Below are 21,463 nucleotides of genomic sequence, written 5' to 3' on the forward strand. Positions count from 1 at the left end.
GGGAGATTTTAACTTCCCCAACATTGAATGGGACTCATGTAGTGTTGGATGCGTAGATGGAGCAGAATTTATAAGGAGCATCCAGGAGAGTTTTTTTAGAGCAGTATGTAAATAGTCCAACTCGGGAAGGGGCCATACTGGACCTGGTATTGGGGTATGATCCCGGCCAGGTGGTTGAAGTTTCAGTCGGTGATTACTTTGGGTATAGCGATCACAATTCTGTAAGTTTTAGAATACTCATGGACAAAGACGAGAGTGGTCCTAAAGGAAGAGTGCTAAATTGGGGAAAGGCCAAGTGTAACAAAATTCGTCAAGAGCTAGGGAATGTGGATTGGGAGCAGCTGTTTAACGGTAAATCCACATTTGAAATGTGGGAGTCTTTTAAGGAAAGGTTGATTAGAGTACAGGACAGACATGTTTCGGTGAAAATAAGAGATAGAAATGGCAAGATTAGGGAACTATGGATGAAGGGTGGAATTGTGAGACTAGCTAAGATGAAAAAAGAAGCATATTTAAGATCGAGGCGACTAAAAACTGATGAAACTTTGGAGGAATATCGGGAAAGTAGACAAATCTCAAACGCGCAATAAAGAGGGCTAAAAGGGGTCATGAAATATCTTTGGCTAACAGGGTTAAGGAAAATCCCAAAGCGTTTTATTCATATATATGGAGCAAGAGGGTAACTAGAGAAAGGATTGGCCCACTCAAAGACAAAGAGGGAATTTATGCGTAGAGTCAGAGGAAATGAGTGAGATTCTTAATGAGTACTTTGCATCGGTATTCACCAAGGAGAGGGACATGACGGATGTTGAGGCTAGGGATGGATGTTTAAATACTCTAGGTCATATCGGCATAAGGAAGGGGGAGGTTTTGGGTATTCTAAAAGGCATTAAGGTGGACAATCCCCAGGACCGGATGGGATCTATCCCAGGTTACTGAGGGAAGCGAGGGACAAAATAGCTGGGGCCTTAACAGATATCTTTGCAGCATCCTTGAGCACGGGTGAGGTCCCGGAGGACTGGAGAATTGCTAATGTTGTCCCTTTGTTTAAGAAGGGTAGCAGGGGTAATCCAGGGAATCATAGACCTGTGAGCTTGACATCAGTGGTAGGCAAACTGTTGGAGAAGGTACTGAGGGATAGGATCTATTCACATTTGGAAGAAAATAGACTTATCAGTGATAGGCAACATGGTTTTGTGCAGGGAAGGTCGTGTCTTACAAACCTAATAGTATTCTTTGAGGAAGTGACAAAGTTAATTGATGAGGGAAGGGCTGTAGATGTCATATACATGGACTTAACTAAGGCGTTTGATAAAGCTTCCCTGGCAGGTTGATGGAAAAAGTGAAGTCGTACGGGGTTCAGGGTGCACTAGCTAGATGGATAAAGAACTGGCTGGGCAACAGGAGACAGAGGGTAGTGGTGGAAGGGAGTGTCTCAAAATGGAGAAAGGTGACTAGTGGTGTTCCACAGGGATCCGTGCTCAGACCACTGTTGTTTGTGATATGCATAAATGATCTGGACGTAGGTATAAGTGGTCTGATGAGCAAGTTTGCAGATGATACTAAGATTGGTGGAGTTGCAGATAGCGAGGAGGACTGGCAGAGAATACAGCAAAATATAGATAGATTGGATAGTTGGGCAGAGAAATGGCAGATGGAGTTCAATCCAGGCAAATGCGAGGTGATGCATTTTGGAAGATCTAATTCAAGAGCGGACTATATGGTCAATGGAAGCGTCCTGGGGAAAATTGATGTACAGGGAGATCTGGGAATTCAGGTCCATTGTACCCTGAAGGTGGCAATGCAGGTCGATAGAGTGGTCAAGAAGGCATACAGCATGCTTGCCTTCATCGGACGGGGTATTGAGTACAAGAGTCGGCAGGTCATGTTACAGTTGTATAGGACTTTGGTTAGGCCACATTTAGAATACTGCGTGCAGTTCTGGTCGCCACATTACCAGAAGGATGTGGATGCTTTGGAGAGGGTGCAGAGGAGGTTCACCAGGATGTTGCCTGGTATGGAGGGTGCTAGCTCTGAAGAAAGGTTGAGTAGATTAGGATTGTTTTCGTTGGAAAGACGCAGGTTGAGGGGGGACCTGATTGTGGTCTACAAAATTATGAGAGGTATGGACAGGGTGGATAGCAACAAGCTTTTTCCAAGAGTGGGGGTGTCAATTACAAGGGGTCACGATTTCAAGGTGAGAGGGGGAAAGTTTAAGGGAGATGTGAGTGGAAAGTTTTTTATGCAGAGGTTGGTGGGTGCCTGGAACACTTTGCCAGCGGAAGTGGTAGAGGCGGGCGCGATAGCATCATTTATGATGCATCTGGACAGATATACGAACGGGCGGGGAACAGAGAGAAGTAGATCCTTGGAAAACAGGCAACAGGTTCAGATAAAGGTTCTGGATCGGCGCAGGCTGGGAGGGCCGAAGGGCCTGTTCCTTTTTTCTTTGTTCTTTGTAATCCGGTGTATGTAAGTTATTGGAGCAGTCGAGGCCAAAGGTCTCAGAAAAACATTAACATTATTGCTTAATTCACTTATGTTGGGACTCCTGAGCCTGTGGGCAGGAATTGCTGTTCCACTAGCCCAGGGTGTTGTATCAATGCCAATCTCCTACCATGATCCACATCCCCATCTCTCCATTTGTTCCTCTAGTCTTGTCCATTCCAATGCTTTTCTGCACAGCCTCCCACCATCCTCCAGGTCATCCAAATGTTTGCGGCCAGTGTCCCAGCGACACCAAATCCCGTTCAGCCATCAGCCTGATTGTTGCTCACTGAACTACTTTGGCTACTGGTCCATCAACTATTATAACATTCTCATCCTTCTAAATTCCGACATGGTTGAGCTCTCGTCAATTTCTGTGACCTCCTCCAGCGCCTATAACCCTCCCTATCTCTGTAAACTCCTCAAGACCCTGCACCTATAATAATAATAATCTTTATTATTGTTACAAGTAGGCTTACATTAACTGTGCAATGAAGTTACTGTGAAAACCCCCAGTCGCCACATTCTCGCACCTGTTCGGGTACAGAGAGGGAGAATTCAGAATGTCCAATTCACCTGACAGCACGTCTTTTGGGACTTGTGGGAAGAAACCAGAGTACCCAGAGGAAACACACGCAGACACGAGAGAATGTGCAGACTCGGCACAGACAGTGACCTAAGGTGGGAATCTAGCCCAGGTCCCTGGCGCTGTGAAGCAGCAGTGCTACCCACTGTGCTACCATACTGCCTCTCCCTATCTCTGTACCTCCTCCAGTCCCTCCAACCTTCCCTATCGCTGTAACCTCCTGCAGTCACTCCAACCTTCCCCATTGTTATTGTTATAACCTCTTCTAACCCCTCCAACCCACCCTATCTTTGTAGCTTCCTCCAGCCCCTGCACCCTTCCCTATCTCTGTAACATCTCCAGCCCCTTCAACCCTCCCCATATATATGACCTACTTCGGCCTCTCTAACCCTCCCCATCTCTGTAACTTCCACCAGCTACTTCAACCCTCCCAATATCTGTAACCTCCACCAGCTACTTCAACCTTCCCAATTTCTGTAACGTCCTCCAGCCCCTATAACAATCCATATCTGTCATATCTCCAACCCCTATAACCCTGCCTATCTCTATAACATCCTCCAGTACCGACAATCTTCCCTATCTCTGTAACCTCCTCCAGATTCCACAATCCTCCCTATCTCTGTAACCTCTTCCAGCTCCTCCAACCCTCCCTATCTCTGTAACCTCTTCCAGCTCCTCCAACCCTCCCTATCTCTGTAACCTCTTCCAGCTCCTCCAACCCTCCCTATCTCTGTAACCTCCTACTGCCGCTGCAAATCTATGTATCTCCCTCCAGATCCAGCACAGGATGTGGAGGGAGGCCTCCTTCTGCACCATGTGGCTGACCCGGCACAGGGCGCTGTCATAACATACACCAGTATATCATGGTGCAGACACAGACTGATGGACATACACTGGGACCAATCAACATGCACAAACACCGCAGCCAATCACCAGTTAGAATACACACACTATAAAGGCAGAGGGCACCACGGTTCCTGTTCATTCTGGATGCTGCCTCTCAGAAGCACAAGAGCTCACCCAGCCCAGCACAGACTCACACCACGTGCTGAGAGATTCAACTGGTTCGGACAGGCATAGGTCTCTAGTTAAACTAGCATCGTTTAAACCCACAATTCTCGTATGTCGATTAGTTTATAGTTAGTTAATAAAATAGAGTTGAACCTTCCTCAGTGTTGGTGGCATATGTTAACCTCGCAAGTCTACATTATCCAACACTGCAGGCGCGGTGGGAGGGAGGCCTCCTCCTGCACCATGTGGCTGATCTGGCACAGGGCGCGGAGGGAGGTATGTCTCCTCATTGTCGGGGAACCAGTTTTGTGAGTATTACCAACCACAGCCATGGAGATAGAAATGATGACCATTGCAGTCCCCTCGAGTCAGATACGCCAAAACGTTAGGGCCCAGCTGATCTGTATGTCGAGTCCATTGCATGGCCCACTCCGAACATCTGTCGATGCACCCAACAGAAAGCAATCAAGCTGAATTTTCGCTAATTTTGATTGAGCCCTTCCCAGCCAAGTGTCGGGCGGAGACAGGAAGGTTCCTGTCTCCCCCTTGTGTGAAGAAGTGGTTCCTAACATCTCCCCCGGCACATATTTGAAGATTCAGCCCCGCACTCCCTGACATCCTTTATTCCCAAACCAAAGGTGGCACTTATTCAGCTTCCGACAGGGCCAAGCCACATCATGTGTACATCTCGATTGGACCCGCAATTCAATATTCTAAACTCCAGCCAACACCAGGCATGCTTCGTGGCAAGTCTGGCAACATAATGGTACAGTGGTTAGCACTGCTGCCTCTCAGCACCAGCGACACGGTTCAATTCCGGACTTGGCAGACAGCTGTGTGGAGTTTGCACTTTCTCCCCGTGTGTGCGTGGATTTCCTCCGGTTTCCTCCCACGGTCCAAAGATGTGGAAGTTAGGTGCGGTTACACATTTACGGGAAGACTTACGGGTGGGTGTGTGGTCTGAGGGAACTTTACTCTGTAACTAACCCTGTGCTGTACCTGTCCTGGGAGTGTTTGACGAGGACATTGGAGAGGGAGCTTTACTCTGTATCTAACCCCGTGCTGTACCTGTCCTGGGAGTGTTTGATGGGGACAGTGTAGAGGGAGCTTTACTCTGTATCTAACCCCGTGCTGTACCTGTCCTGGGAGTGTTTGATGGGGGACAGTGTAGAGGGAGCTTTACTCTGTATCTAAGCCCGTGCTGTACCTGTCCTGGGAGTGTTTGATGGGGGACAGTGTAGAGGGAGCTTTGCTCTGTATCTAACCCTGTGCTGTACCTGTCCTGGGAGTGTTTGATGGGGACAGTGTAGAGGGAGCTTTACTCTGTATCTAACCTCGTGCTGTACCTGTCCTGGGAGTTTTTGATGGGGACAGTGTAGAGGGAGCTTTACTCCGTATCTAACCTCGTGCTGTACCTGTCCTGGGAGTGTTTGATGGGGACAGTGTAGAGGGAGCTTTACTCCGTATCTAACCCCTGTGCTGTACCCATGCTGGGAGTATTTGATGTGGACAGTGTAGAGGGAGTTTTTCTCAGTATTTAACCCTGTGCTGGGAGTGTTTGACAGGGACAGTGTACAGGGAGCTGTACTCTGTATGTAACCTCCTGCTGTCCCTGTCCTGGGACAGTAGCTGCTATGGTCACAAGGTGCCTGAGGGGAGGAATTTTTCCTTCTGGAGTAGGTCGAACACTCGGCATTTCTGGTGCCCAGCCGCTTTACAAACTGGCATTTAAATGTTCGAGACAAAGGGGTGAATTCTCCGCTTCCCCATCTGCGTGTTTCTCGGCAGCGTGCCGTTGCTGGCAGTGGGATTCTCCGTTCCCACCGCTGGCCAATGGGATTTCCCATTGCAGGCACCCCATGCCGCTGTAAAACGCGCAGGTTGGGTGCTGCCTGCGGAATGGAGAATCACTCCGGCGGAGAATTCACCCCAATGTCTCTGAATTGGATGTAACCAGAAGTGGGTGATAAATATTTACACAATTTATTTTAAAAAATGAATGCACAATCCACTTTGCATCTAAAATTGAGTCTATTCAAGAGCCAAATCCATCTTTTTCCCAGAGGCTTGTCGAGAGGAAGTCCAATAACATTTATATTTACAACTCAGTACACTGTCCTTAAGTTTCATCAATGTTCGTGCCCATTTCAACTCTCCCCTCTGCCCTCGCTATTTACACTATGCGTCATGGTGTCCAAGTGGTCACTGTTCCGACTAGACGGTCGCCCCTGCGGGTGCAGCGTTGCTGGCCAGCCATCCCGGATTGGCGTGGCCTGCAGTGGGTTGGCATTGCGCTCTTTGACGTTGGGTTGCGGGCTTCTTCCGCTCCGGTGAGGTGGGCATGGCACGTGGGTCACAAAGGCTGGAGGTCCGAGGGCAGGCAGGGGTGCGCTGAGGAGGTTCAGGAAGGCCCCGTCGGCCCCCGGGTACCGCTGGTGGAATGGGAGCACGGGGTAGCTGGCGCCTGGGAGCAATGGGTGCTTCAAATGTCCATGGCTGTAGATCTGAGGGAAGGCGTGCCCCGGCGGGCAGTGCCCAACCTGATATGCCGGAGGGGCGCCTGTCGGCTGACCTGTGGCTGACGTCCCAACCGATGGCTGACAGCTGTCTGTCTTCTCCCACGGGTAGGACTGAGAGGTCGGCTGCCCTCTCTCCTCTCGTGCACTGACTGGCATCTCTTCGGGCAGGAGTCTGCCTTCCGGCCTCGGTGTCCCAGGGTGGCTGCTCGTGGTGGCACCGGCTAGGGGCGACCTCTGGCAGGAGGACATCTGGCTGTCAGAGGACTGGTAGGACGGTGAGTCTTGTCGGGGGCTCAAGGTGGATGGTGGGAGGAGGTGTTGTGGTGATCTCTTCTGCTGGGAGCTGGGTGAGGAGCAACTCAGCACTGCAAACAAGACGAGAAGGAGAAAAGATGGAGTCAGGTTACTCATAGTCAATTTACCCAGAATGATCACTATGATGTTCAGAGCGGCCCTCTCGATATGATGCAAACTTCCTGCCTACCGTTCTCTTCTATTTCCTGTCCCCTCCTCTGCCTACATATTCCCAGCATTTAGTGTTGGCAAGTTGAAGGACCACTCGGGCACTTAACTCAGTGTGAACAGCAAGGCCCCAATATTCCAATTAGTCGGTTCTCACCCCTGTTTTGGACCGTGTGGGAGCAGTGGCGTTTTGCCTAGGATGTGAACCCTTTGACTCTCAGCCACATTTCTGGGTCAGGCGAACACTAACTCGCATCCTGGCAAACATTCTGGCCTCCATTCCATAAACCAACCACAGCGTCATCTGGTCCCGTAGTACAGAAGGAGGCCATTCGGCCAATTGTAACTGTGCTGATGCATTGAAAGAATTGCCTGATATTTCTGCAACCCACCCACCGCTATGTTTTTCCCACAATGTGTTTTTCCCTGCATAATGGCAAGGCCTATTTTCTAGATAATGATGAGGCCCACATTCTAGATACTGAGGTCTACATTCTAGATACTGAGGTCTACATTCTAGATACTGAAGTCTACATTCTTAATAATGGTGAGGTCGATATTCTAGATAATGGTGAGGTCGACATTCTAGATAATGCTGAGGTCGACTTTCTAGATAACGATGAGGTCTAGATTCTAGATACTGAGGTCTACATTCTAGATATTGAGGTCTACATTCTAGATACTGAGGTCTACATTCTAGATACTGAGGTCAACATTCTAGATACTGGGGCAGCACGGTGGCGCAGTGGGTTAGCACTGCGGCCTCATGGCGCTGAGGTCCCAGGTGCGATCCCGGCTCTGGGTCACTGTCCGTGTGGACTTTGCACATTCTCCCCGTGTTTGCGTGGGTTTCGCCCCCATAACCCAAAAATGTGCAAGCTAGGTGGATTGGCCACTCTAAATTGCCCAAAATTGGAAAATTGATTGGGTACACTAAAATTAAAAAAAACATTCTAGATACTGAGGTCGACATTCTAGATACTGAGGTCTACATTCTAGATACTGAGGTCGACATTCTAGATAATGGTGAGGTCGACATTCTTGATACTGAGGTCTACATTCTAGATAATGATGAGGTCTAAGTTCTAGATACTTAGGTCTACATTCAAGATAATGGTGAAGTCGACATTCTAGATACTGAGGTCTACATTCTAGATAATGATGAGGTCTACATTCTAGATACTGAGGTCTACATTCTAGATAATGATGAGGTCTACATTCTAGATACTGAGGTCTACATTCTAGATAATGGTGAGGTCTACATTCTCGATTCCGAGGTCTACATTCTAGATACTGAGGTCTACATTCTAAATAATGATGAGGCCTACATTCTAGATACTGAGGTCTACTTTCTAGATCATGATGAGGACTATATTCTACATAATGATGAGGTGTACATTCTAGATACTGAGGTCTACATTCTAGATAATTATGAGGTTGACATTCTAGATAATGGTGAGGCCTACATTCCAGATACTGAGGTCTACATTCTAGATAATTATGAGGTTGGCATTCTAGATAATGTTGCGGCCTACATTCCAGATACTGAGGTCTACATTCTAGATAATGGTTGAGGCCTACATTCCAGATACTGAGGTCTACATTCTAGGTAATGATGAGGCCTACATTCTACATAATGATGAGGTCTACATTCTAGATACTGAGGTCTACATTCTAGATAGTGATGAGGTCTACATTCTATATAATGATGAGGCCTACATTCTAGATAATAATGAGGCCTACATTCTAGATACTGAGGTCTACATTCTAGACACTGAGGTCTACATTCTAGATAATGATGAGGCCTACATTCTGTAACAAGCTGCCAGAGACAGCGGTAGAGGCTTTTTACAATTTTCTCTTTTAAAAAAACAGAGTTACATAGGTAGGGTGGGTATCGAAGAATATGGGCCAAATCCGGGCAAGTGGGACTAACGTAGTTACAGAAACTGGGCGGCATGGATAAGCTGGGCCGAAGGGCCTGTTTCCATGCTGTAAACATCTATGACTCTATGAGGTCTACGTTCTAGATCATGATGAGACCAACATTCTAGATACCGAGATCTAGACTCTGAAGAAAGATGAAGCCTACATTCTAGATACTGAAGTCTACATTATACATAATGGTGAGGCCTACATTCTAGATAATGATGAGGTCTCCATTCTAGATACTGAGGTCTACATTCTAAGTATTGATGAGACATAGATTCTAGATAATTGTGAGGCCTACATTCTCGATAATGGTAAGGCTTATTCTAAATAATGACGAGGTCTACAATCTAGATAATAGTGAGGTCTGCATTCTAGTTAATCTGATGACCTACATTCAGGGGCGCTGCTGCCTCACGGCGCCGAGGTCTCAGGCTCGATCCCGGCTCTGGATCACTGTCCATGTGGAGTTTGCACATTCTCCCCATGTTTGCATGGGTTTCTTCCCCACAACCCAAAGGTGTGCAGGGTAGGTGGATTGGCCACACTAAATTTCCCCTTAATTGGAAAAAATGAATTGGGTTCTCTAAATTTTAAAACAAAAATCTTACGATCTACATTCTGGGGTAATGGTAAGATCTACTCTCTAGTTTTTTTTTTTTTTTTTCTTTTTTTTTTTAAATTTAGATTACCCAATTATTTTTTCTTTTAAGGGGCAATTTAGCGTGGCCAATCCACCTACTCTGCACATTTTTGGGTTGTGGGGGCGAAACCCACGCAGACACGGGGAGAATGTGCAAACTCCACACGGACAGTGACCCAGAGCCGGGATCGAACCTGGGACCTCAGCGCCGTGAGGCGGTTGTGCTAACCACTAGGCCACCGTGCTGCCCCTCTACTCTCTAGTTAATAGTGAACCCTATATTCTAATTGTAGTCAGCCCAATATTCTAGTTAATAGTGAAGCCGATATTCTGGGGTAATAATGAGACCTATATCCCCGTCAATAGTGAAGTCGAATTCTGGGGTAAAAGTCAGACCTATATCCTAGTTAATACTGAAATGTACATTCTGGGGTCGTAGTGAGGTCTACATTCTAGTTAATAGTGAAGCCTACATTCTGGTTATAGTCAAAACCTACAATGTAGTGAATAATGTGGCCAAAATTCTGGGGTAATAGTGAGACCTACACTCTGGTTAACGGTGAAGCATACATTCTGGTTCTAGTGAAGCCTAAGTTCAAGTTAATAGCGTGGCCTACATTCTGGTTATACTAAGACCTACACTTTGGTTAATAGTGAAGCCTATATTGTAGTTAATAATATGGCCTACATTCTGGGACAATGGTGAGGTCCATATTCTAAGTAATAGTGAGGTCGACATTTTAGTTAATAGTGAGGCCTACATCTTGGAATAATGGTGACGCCTATACTCTAGCTAATACTGAGATCTACATTCTAGTTAATGGTGAGGTCAACATTCTGGTATATTTATAGTGGAGGGGGGCACAAGGTGAATTGCTCTTGCGGAGAACAAGCATGGGCACAATAGGCTGAATGGCTTCCTTCGGTGCTTTAAGAATTGGATGAGAGGCTGTTGATTGACTAGGTGTATGTTTCACACCGGGTGTATGTTTCACACAAGTTGCCTGACCTGACTTCACATCAGAACCCCGCCCCAACTACCCTTCTCACCTCCTCTCCCCGCCCACTGTCCTGAACCAATCTCTGCCTCCAATACTCAAGTCACCCCGCCATCATCTGAAAAAGGGGTTTCCAGGATGCTAGATTATCACTCACCATGCGACACGGAGAGGGGTGAGTTTGACTTGCTGCTTGGAGATGGGCACTCCTTTATCACGCTGGTCACTCGTTGGCAGGATAAGGGCTGAGCAACGGTCCGACTCGCTTTCCCTCGCAGAATGTCAATCACCTGGTGAAACACAGGGAGCTGCATGAAGCCGCTGGAACCTTGACATCTGTTGGCACTCCCCCCCCTCGCTCCAACCCACTGCCCAACTCCCCCCCCCCCCCAAAGTCACAGTGAAATCGGCCCAGTTTCCAGGCTTGGGTAAAGGGAGATGATCAGCTAAAGTCCGAGACAGGAGCAGGACTAGGCCATTCACCCCCCACCCCTCCGCATGCCACCCCCGTCCCCCCGCCCCCTGGAGCCTGCTCCACCATTCAATACAACCGTGGCCAATTTTCAAACTCACTTCTCGTTATTCGTCCATTTGATGTCAGCCTCGCCAGAAATGCCAGCATTTGTTGTCTATCTCTAGTTGCCCTTGAACTGTCTGGCTTACTGGGCCATTTCAGAGGAGCCGTTAGTAATCAACCAGGTTGCTGTGGGTCTGGAGTCACATGTAGGCCAGACCAGGTAAGGAAGGCAGATTGTAGAAAGGGGCATTAGTTGGGGCTTTTACAAACAACGACGGTTGTTATGATCACCATTACGGAGGCTCGCTTTCCATTCTACATTTTATTTTTTATTTTTAGAGTGCCCAATTCATATTTTCCAATTAAGGGGCAATTTAGCATGGCCAATCCACCTAACCTGCACATCTTTGGATTGTGGGGGCGAAACCCACGCAAACATGGGGAGAATTTTCAAACTCCACACAGACAGTGACCCAGAGCCGGGATCGAACCTGGGATCTCGGTGCCATGAGGCAACAGGACTAACCCACTGCGCCACTGTGCTGCCTTTTCAATTCCACATTTTATTTGTTGAAATTAAATCCCACCACCAGCTGCCATGGTGGGATTTGAACCTGTGTCCCTCAAAGCATTAGCCTGGGCTTCAGGATGCCGAGACCCGTGACATTACCAGCAGACCGCTATCTCCCCACTATCCCTATCCTTCTCCTAGGGGCCTTAGTCTTATAGATCCTCAAAACCATGAGAACCCACAACTGTCTGGGGTGACAAATTCCAAAGATATTCATCCTTCCCACACCTCACCAACCTTCTTGTTCTTGGCAACCATCAGGGAGGTGTCATTGTGACAGTTCTTGATGCTGCTGTCGGCCCCGTTTTTCAGGAGGACCTTGACAATTTCCATTAAGCCCCGGCCACTCGAGGAGTGCAAGGCCGTGTTTCCAGAGTACGTCTGTAGATTCACATTGGCCCCATGCTGGAAGCAAAGAGTAAGAACATGGTTGTGAGCTGACAGCAAGTCCAATTGGAGTGAGCAATTGTCCAGTGAGTAACTCTCTATCTTTCTCTTTTTCTGCATCTCTCTCTGTATCTCCCCCTCCTTCGCACTGTATCTCCAGTTTCCTCTCTATCTCCCTCTCCCCCCTCTCTCTCTCAATCACCTGCTCCCCCTCTCCCTCAATCTTCCGCTCCCTCCCTCTCTCACCACCTTCCACTCCCTCCCCCTCTCACCATCTCCCGCTCCCCCTCTCTATCCATCTCCCGCGTCCTCTCTCTCTCTCTCTCCATCTCCTGCGCCCTCTCTCTCTCCAATTACCACTCCCTCGCTCTCTCTATCTCCCGCTACCTCTCACTCTCCATCTCCCGCTCCCTCTCCCTCTCGATTTCCTGCTCCCTCTCCATCTCTGCACTGTCAGAGGGTCAGTACTGAGGGAGTGCTGCGTTGTTGGAGGGTCAGTGCTGAGAGAGTGCTGCACTGTCAGAGGGTCAGTACTGAGGGAGTGCTTCACTATCAGAGGGTCAGTACTGAGGGAGTGCCGCACTGTCAGAGGGTCAGTCCTGAGGGAGTGCTGCACTGTCAGAGGGTCAGTACTGAGGGAGTGCTGCACTGTCAGAGGGTCAGTACTGAGGGAGTGCTGCACTGTCAGAGGGTCAGTACTGAGGGAGTGCTGCACTGTCAGAAGGTCAGTACTGAGAGAATGCCGCACTGTCAGAGGGTCAGTACTGAGGGAGAGCTGCACTGTCAGAGGGTCGGTACTGAGGGAGCGCTGCACTGTCAGAGGGTCAGTACTGAGGGAGTGCTGCACTGTCAGAGGGTCAGTACTGAGGGAGGGTTGCACTGTCAGAGGGTCAGTATGAGGGAGTGCTGCACTATCTGAGGGTCAGTACTGAGGGAGCGCTGCAGTGTCAGAGGATCAGTCATGAGGGAGTGCTGCACTGTCAGAGAATCAGTACTGAGGGAGTGTTGCAGTGTTAGAGGCGTAGTTTTTTGGATTAAATGTCAACCAAGTGACACAAACTTCTTGCTATGCCTTGTCATCAATTCTGTTGCCAAGGGAAATCAGCGCCCGGGAACAGTGGGCGTCCTCCAACCGTTGCCAGAAGGCAAGATATTTATGCTATTTCTGCCAGTTTTGAAGATAAATGGCTGACACTGTCATCAGCCAGGTGTCATGAAGCAACCTCTTCGGACATGGACCCAACCCATCACGCAATGAAACGTGATAAGTTCAATGAAAGTTTGGTGCAGCACTCCTCGAGCCCCTCTAGTCAGCCTGGGCCTCAGGCCTAAACCTCTTGTCCCTCCTTTGCAGAGGCTCTTTGAAAAAGAGGGTCTGTGGTCCATTGGCCTGCTTTAATTGACCAATTGCTGTTGGTCCTCCACTTGACCAGAGGTCGGGAGAAGAACCGGACATTTGTCACAGCTCAAGTCAGCCAAAGTCCAGAAGTGACGTGTGGCCGGGAATTGAGGATGACTCTGGTGCCATGACAACAATTTAACCACCACTTATCTAGCACCATTTACATTTGTAAAAGTCCCAAGGTGTCTCAGGACTGATTAAAAAGCAGATTAACCCTGAGCCTCATAAGGCGACATTTGGTCTAGGTGACCAAAAAGCTCGGTCAAAAGTTCTGAAAGGAGAGAGAGAGAGAGGGAGAGGTGGAGAGGTTTAGGGAAGGAACCCCAGATCTTAGGGCCAGCCAGGCAGCTGAAGGCATGTGCACCAATTTTGGAATCGTGGGATACTCAAGTTGAAGGAGTTGAAGGAGGACTGAGATTGTGGAGAATTGTAAGGGCTGGAGGAGGTTACAGAGATAGGGAGAGTTATAGGGGCTGAGGAGGTTACAGAGATAGGGAGGGTTAAAAGGGCTGGTTGTCGGGGCTGGAGAAGGTTGCAAGAGCTGCAGGAGGTTGCAGAGGTGGGCTGGGTTGTAGGGCTGGAGGATGTTACGGAGATAGGAAGAGTTGTAGGTGCTGGAGGGGTGTACAGAGATAGGGTGGGTTGTATGGACTGCAAGAGGTTACATTGATAGGGAGGGTTGCAGAAGCTGAAGACGGTTACAGACACTGGGAGGGTTGTAGGGGTTGGAGGAGGTTGCAGAGATAGGGAGTGTTGTAGGGAGGTTCCAGAGAAAGAGAGGGTTGTCGGGGTTGAAGGAGGTTACAGAGATAGGGAGAGTTGCAGGGGTTGGAGGAGGATGCAGAGATAGGGAGAGTTGTGTGGGTTGGAGGAGGTTACAGAGATAGGGAGAGTCGTGTGGGTTGGAGGAGGTTACAAAGATAGGGAGAGTTGTATGGGTTGGAGGTTACAGAGATAGGGAGAGCTGTATGGGTTGGAGGAGGTTACAGAGATAGGGTATCATGGATTTAGGTTATTCCGGACCTGATAATACTCTATTACTAACCTATGCCCTAGGTTAACCTATTAAAAGAGGGAAACCTGTTTTTCTGCCAAGACTCAGAATAGATCTCACGAAGGGAGAATGCTTTTCCGGGTCTCAGACAGTTAAACAGGATTTCAGTTACTTTCTAAAGGGAGAGTTCAGATTCGTCACTCATAACTAAATCGATACCTCTTGAGGTCGTGGGTCCTATTGCCTACTTAGGCTTCCTAAATGAGTGTCTAGGTGATCAACCTCAAGATTAATTTTCACACAGTATGATTTTAATTAAAGTATCTTTATTGTGAAAACATTACCAATAGATACATACTGAATTGCAGAGTTAAAGTATAAGTGGACTCAACAGTCCTAGTTATCTACTAACATACTAACTTCTCTCAATCAAATGAGATATCCTAACATGGAAAAATCCTTAAAGCATCTCTATTAGTTTCTTTTTTTAAATAAATTTAGAGTACCCAATTCATTTTTCCAATTAAGGGGCAATTTAGCGTGGCCAATCCACCTAGCCTGCACATCTTTGGGTTGTGGGGGTGAAACCCACGCAGACACGGGGAGAATGTGCAAACTCCACACGGACAGTGACCCAGAGCCGGGATTGAACCTGGGACCTCAGCGCCGTGAGGCTGCAGGGCTAACCCACTGCGCCACCGTGCTGCCCTCTCTATTAGTTTCTTAATACATCTATAAGAAGTTATACAAAACCATACTTACAACAGGTTTTGTCCGACGAGACAAGCTTCCTAAGAACAGAACTGACTCTCACCCTAAAAGGGGGGTCAGGATCAGAGAATGATACTTCTGCTAAAATGCCCTCTCCTTATACATTAAACTTGCTTATTGGTTCAGGAAGGCATTTATTACCTTGGCATTTATTGTTGGTTAATTACCTGTAGCCAAATGGCTAATTGGATGTACTATCACTGATAGATATTTTAATGGTTGTGGTACCTGTGTGATTGTCAGGAATCCTGAGATATATTGGCAAGGGAGGCACTGGTTGGTGCCTGCCTCTTGTGAGGGTGACATTCTCTGCAGATATCAAAACGGACACATTTGTGAAGGTGTTATCGTAAGTGTCCAAAGGTATAGTTTGAGAAAGATTTGTGTATCTATTTATCTGGGGAATTCCCTGTCCTTATATTTTGAATACTTCTCGGGAGGGGAGTTTGTCTCAAAGGATTTATGGTCTATCAAAGAAGAGCCTTTAACTGTTTGATACTAATGAGTCCTTGAGACCAAGTTGGAGTCTCTCCCATCAGGTGGTAACCTCTATCTGACCTTTAGCTGGAGTGGTTTTATTCCATCTTGAATTAGAATGTTGTTTGTATTACTGCCTTATTTGTAATCTGAATTCTGCGGTGAACGTGATATCCATCACAAGGGAGAGTCGTAGGGGTTGAAGGAGGTTACAGAGATAGGGATAGTTATAGGGGCTGGAGGAGGATGCAGAGATAGGAGGCATGATCCAGCGGCCACACTGCACCAGAAAAGCACCTCGCCATGGAGCAGCGTGGCCGATGAAAGGAGACCCTGCTCGCGGGATCTGCCCGGCTCGCCACGTCTCACGAGATCCAACGCGATGTTGCACTGTAAATCCCACCCGCAATGGATAGGATCATTTTTTGGTAAATCTGCATACAGTATTAGAGCGAGTCAGTAATCCTTAGTCTAATCTATAGAATCCAGAGTTAGCTGAAGCTTTGGGATTTAATAACTTCGCTTCAGAGACCTTGGGCGAATGCTGTTTGGTACTGGTCCCCATAAACGGGAACCAGACTGTGGTAAATGTACTTCATGTAATTCACACTGTATAGTATTGTGTCCTTGTGGGCTCTGTCTGTGAGCCGTTGTGCGGCTCTGCCCACAGGGGGAGATGAAGAGCTTGTACAGGGCTCCACCCTCGGCTCCGCCCATGCCTCCGCCCATAGCCCCTCCCACTACCAGAAGTATAACGTGCTGCAGCCTTGTGAGCCTGCCCTCAGTTCTTTTGGTCGCAGGCAGGCTCAGTTGTAAGTCTATTAAAACCACAGTTTACTTCCTATCGTGTCTCGAGTGAATTGATGGTCACATCACAGACCGAATGGCACTTGTGGGGGTCTCCCAGGGGATTGGAGGCCCCCAGCTGCATGCCGTTTGGGCAGGGTGGTGCCCTCGCACTGCTGGTGCCACCTGGGTAGCTTGGCAGTGGGCTCTGTCTGTGAGCCGTTGTGCGGCTCTGCCCACAGGGGGAGATGAGGAGCTTGTACAGGGCTCCACCCTCGGCTCCACCCTCAGCTCCGCCCATGGCCCCTCCCACTACCGGAAGTATAATGTGCTGCAGCCTTGTGAGCCTGCCCTCAGTTCTTCTGGTCGCAGGCAGGCTCAATTGATGGTCACATCAATTTAATAGACTTAAGAAAACTACTATGGAATCAGCCCTCAAACCTGATCGACTAGAACTCGACCCGCAGGCTGCAGAGGCGAAGGAAATCTTTCTACACTGGCTTCGGTGTTTCAAGGCCTACCTGGCTGCATCAACCACCTCCGAGACTACGGAGGAGCAGAAACTCAGCCTACTACACGCACGGGTGAGCCATTGCATCTCTACGCAACTCAACTGTACCGACTCGTATACCGAGGCCCTCGCTATGCTCGACCGATTATACATGTGGCCAGTAAACGAGGTCTACGCACGGCATATTTTTGCTGCCAGCGCCCCGCAGAGTCGCTAGAGGACTTCCTGCGCGACTTAAAAGCCCTTGCTTGGGACTGCAACTTTCAGGCTGTAACTGCCTCCCAGCATATGGAACTCGCTGTCCGTGATGTGTACGTTGCGGGGGTCCGGTTTAACTATGCGCGCCAGCGACTACTCGAAAAAGGGTCCCAGAATTTGGAGGACACGGTAGCACTAGCAACCAAAATGGAGGTCGCATTTCAAAAATCTCAACTCATTCCCCGCAGACCAAGCAACCCCATCGTGGACCCCCGACCAGCAACTGCCCCAGGCCTGCGCCGCGCGGCCGCCCACCAACTATGGAGCGCCAGCGTGCCAGTTTTGTGGCCAGCCCCAACACCCACGGCAGCACTGCCCGGCCCGTAACGTGACCTGCAGCAGCTGCAGTTGCAGAGGACATTATGCCAAAGTATGCCCGGCGAAATCAAAACCCTCTAACTCCCCCGCACTCCAGAGCAATCGCTCCCCCAACTCGCAGGCCCGCAGCGTTGCAGCATGTCTGCCGACTCCGCCCGACATGTGTGACTCATGGGGGCCGCCATCTTGACAATCCTCCCCCAGGGGGCCGGCCATGTGCGACTCATGGGGGCCGCCATCTTGGGTGCCATCTTCCTCGCCGCCCACCACGTGCAACCCACGGGGGCGGCCATCTTCTTCATCGCTCACCACGTGCGATCAACGGGGTCCGCCATCTTGGCCATCACCCGATGTTCACCTCGACAACTACGACCTCCGCGGACAGTCATCACGGGGCCACTCCAGCACTGCTGATCGAGTCGCCGACTACCTGCCACTCAACGCAGTCACGTTGGACCAGTCGCGTCTGAAGCACCTCAGGAGCTCGATGATGTCCATTCAAATCAACGGATACAAGACACCGTGCCTCTTCGACTCCGGGAGCACCGAGAGCTTCGTACATCCTGACCTGGTAAGACACTGTTCGCCGGACTTGATTTTTTTACAGGGGGTGAATGTGGTGAATGTACTTCATGTAATTCACACTGTATAGTATTGTGTCCTTGTGGGCTCTGTCTGTGAGCCGTTGCGCGGCTCTGCCCACAGGGGGAGATGAGGAGCTTGTACAGGGCTCCACCCTCAGCTCCGCCCATGGCCCCTCCCACTACCGGAAGTATAAAGTGCTGCAGCCTTGTGAGCCTGCCCTCAGTTCTTCTGGTCGCAGGCAGGCTCAGTTGTAAGTCTATTAAAACCACAGTTTACTTCCTATCATGTCTCGAGTAAATTGATGGTCACATCACAGACCGAATGGCACTTGTGGGGGTCTCCCAGGGGATTGGAGGCCCCTAGCTGCATGCCGTTTGGGCAGGGTGGTGCCCTCGTACTGCTGGTGTCACCTGGGTAGCTTGGCAGTGCCACCAAGGAGCCAGCCTGACACTGCTAAGGTGCCCAGGTGGTACTCCCAATTGGCATCTGCACTGCCAGGGTGCCAGGTTGGCACTGTCAAGATGCTAAAAGGCATTTTTGTACACGTGCACGATGGGGCCAGTGTAGCCTGGCCTGGGTGTTGGGACAGGGCGGGGGGTGGGTGCACGGAGACCCTCCCAGAGTGAGGTCAGGCTGGGGGGTAGTCAGGATTGTTTTGGGGTCCTCGGAGATCAGGATGCCATTAAAAATGTGTTCCAATCTCTCACTATACTGGGGAGGTCCGGCGAGCGGAACTCCCCACTGTACAAAACGGGGCTATGTACGGCTCAGTTGCACGTTCCCCATTCAGGCCCTTTATTCAACGCGAGTGACATGTGTTTCTTGGCAGTGCGAATGGCGTTAAACACATGGCTAAGTGTATTCGCTGGGTGACTTTGTTCCCTTTTGGGAGAATAGCACGCAGGGAGTGTTGTAAGGGCTGGAGGAGGTCACAGAAATAGGGAGAGTTGTAGGGACTGGAGGAGGTCACAGAAATAGGGAGAGTTGTAGGAACTGGAGGAAGTTACAGAGATAGGCAGGGTTGTAGGTAGGTTCCAGAGTTAGGGAGGGTTGCAGCAATGTTACAGAAATAAGGGAGGGTTGTAGCGATGCTATAGAAATAGGGCGGTTTGTAGGATGGTTACAGGGATAAGGAGGGTTGTAATGAAGTTACAGAGATAGGCAGAGGGAAAGGCCATGGAGCAATTTGAAAACAAGGGTGTGAATTTGAAAATCAGGTTTTTACCTGAGCGGGAGCCAGTGTAGGTCAGAGCGCACAGTAAGGAGGGATAGGGTATCAGGACTCACAGTGAGGCAAGGGAGCTGGCAGACGAGTTTCAAATGAGTTTAAGTTTATGGAGGGTTGAATGTGGGAGAGCTGCCAGGAGCCACTGGAACAATCGAGTCTCCAGGTAACAAAGCTTTGGATGAGGGTCTCCACAGCAGATGAACTGAGACAAACCTTGCTTCTGAGGTCTTCCTTCGGTGTTATTTATTCTCTTTTTGCCAACTATTCCATTCTCCTTGCTCCCCTAACAATGAACAAAGTAATCTAATCCTAGTTGGCAAGGTCCCTGCTTAAATATGTTCAGTGTTTTGTAGACTTTTACCTCTAGTAACAGATTCACCATGTCCATGTAGTTACTCTCTGCCGCATGTACTAAAGGTGTCCGCCCACTCTTAATGTCCTGTAAGAAACATTGAAGACATATTTTAATGAAACAAATTGCTTGAGGCCTTGAGAGAACAAAATTAGATCATTCCTAACACACCTGTGTTGAGAAGTAGCAAGTAACATTCGCTCCACCCAAGTGCCAGGCAATGACAAATCTAACAAGACCGAATCAAACCATCTCTATTCAATGGCATTACTATCATTTAATCACCATTATCAACATCCTGTGGGGTTACTATTGACCAGCATTTGAATGGGATCAGCCATATTAATACTGTGGCTGCAAGAGTTGGTCAGAGGGTAGGAATCCTGTGGTGAGTAACTCACTTCCTGACTCCCCAAATCCTGTCAACTATCTCCAAGGCACAAGTCAGGAGTGTAATGGAATACTCTCCACTTGCCTGGATGAGTGCAATTCCAACAACACTCAACCCAATCCAGGAGAAAGCAACCCGCTTGTTTGGTACCCCTTCCACTAACATTCAATCCCCCCACCACCGATGCACAGTGGTAGCTGTTTGTACCATCTACAAGGTGCACTGCAGGAGCTCCTTAGGCAGCACCTTCCAAATCCTCTGCAACTACCATTTAGAAGGACAAGGGTAGCAGATACATGGGAGATTCTCCTCCAAGTCATTTACCATCCTGACTTGGAAATATGTCGGCCATTCCCTTCATTGTCGCTGGGTCAAAATCCTGGAACCCGCTCCCTAACTGCACAGTGGGTGTATCTACACTCCAGGGACTGCAGCGGTTCAAGAAGGCAGCTCATCATCACCTTCTCGAGGGGCGATGCCAGCCTTGCCGGGGGATGGACGGACATCCCCCTCCCGAGAGCAAAACAAAGTTAAGAAAAGAGACTCGGATCATAAAACCCCCTTCCATGCCCGCGGCGGAAAATCCCCTCCGACCTACACCACCCCTGGGATTGGACATGTTGGCTCCCACTGACACAGGGGGGTGGCGGAGGCGCATGGCAAGACCGGGGCTGGGAGGGTAGTTGCCGGGGGGGGGGGGGGGGGGGGGAACTCGAAGGTAGCCTTACCACGGCATCGACATCAGCCCCCTGATCCAGTAAGTGCGTGGCAATCCCTTTGTTGCGACTGTTGACGGCGACATGGAGGGGTGTGTAACCTGGGCGACGGAGAAGAAAAGGAAAAAAACAACAACATGGTGAGAGTCAGACTGGCCAATGTGGCTGTGTAATTCTGGGGGATTACCAAGCAACGGGACCATTTTATTAATATCAATCTGAGTCTCAAAACCCCGGATCTATTATTAAAAACCAGAACCACCTTCAAAAGGGAAGAAAAGGAAGTGGGGCAGCTTATTTGATGCTTTCTTTTTTGTTGTTGTTGCTTTGAACCTATTTTAAGCTGGTGCCACGCACAGCGAGTAAGGCCTTCATGAGCGTGAGAAGGGATGGGGAGGTTAACCAGGAAAGCTCGGGCACAAAGACGGAAATTTGGGCGGTCTCACGGGGAGGCCAAACCCCACAGAGTTCAGAGAGAAATAAGGGAGGATGTGGAGTGGAATAAGGGAAGTTGCGTTTCCATGGCGCCTGCCTCAACCTCGGGAGCCGTCCCAAAGGCCTCTC

General features: G+C 49.1%; 1 protein-coding gene across 1 annotated transcript in view; it reads right to left on the reverse strand.

The window, feature by feature from the left end:
* Nucleotides 1-6,044: 6,044 nt before the first annotated feature.
* The window catches only part of bcl3 (BCL3 transcription coactivator), a 38,312-nt gene continuing 22,893 nt past the window's right edge, over nucleotides 6,045-21,463 (reverse strand). The window contains exons 3-7 of the mRNA XM_038814826.1: nucleotides 20,912-21,000; nucleotides 19,802-19,879; nucleotides 11,961-12,128; nucleotides 10,793-10,925; nucleotides 6,045-6,968 (exon numbers count right to left, since the gene is read on the reverse strand). Coding sequence (XP_038670754.1) covers nucleotides 6,232-6,968; nucleotides 10,793-10,925; nucleotides 11,961-12,128; nucleotides 19,802-19,879; nucleotides 20,912-21,000 — 1,205 coding nt within the window. The 3' untranslated portion in view covers nucleotides 6,045-6,231. The remainder of the gene's footprint in view (nucleotides 6,969-10,792; nucleotides 10,926-11,960; nucleotides 12,129-19,801; nucleotides 19,880-20,911; nucleotides 21,001-21,463) is intronic.

The sequence above is a fragment of the Scyliorhinus canicula genome, chromosome 12, assembly GCF_902713615.1.
Source record: "Scyliorhinus canicula chromosome 12, sScyCan1.1, whole genome shotgun sequence".
Taxonomy (NCBI): Eukaryota; Metazoa; Chordata; class Chondrichthyes; order Carcharhiniformes; family Scyliorhinidae; genus Scyliorhinus; species Scyliorhinus canicula.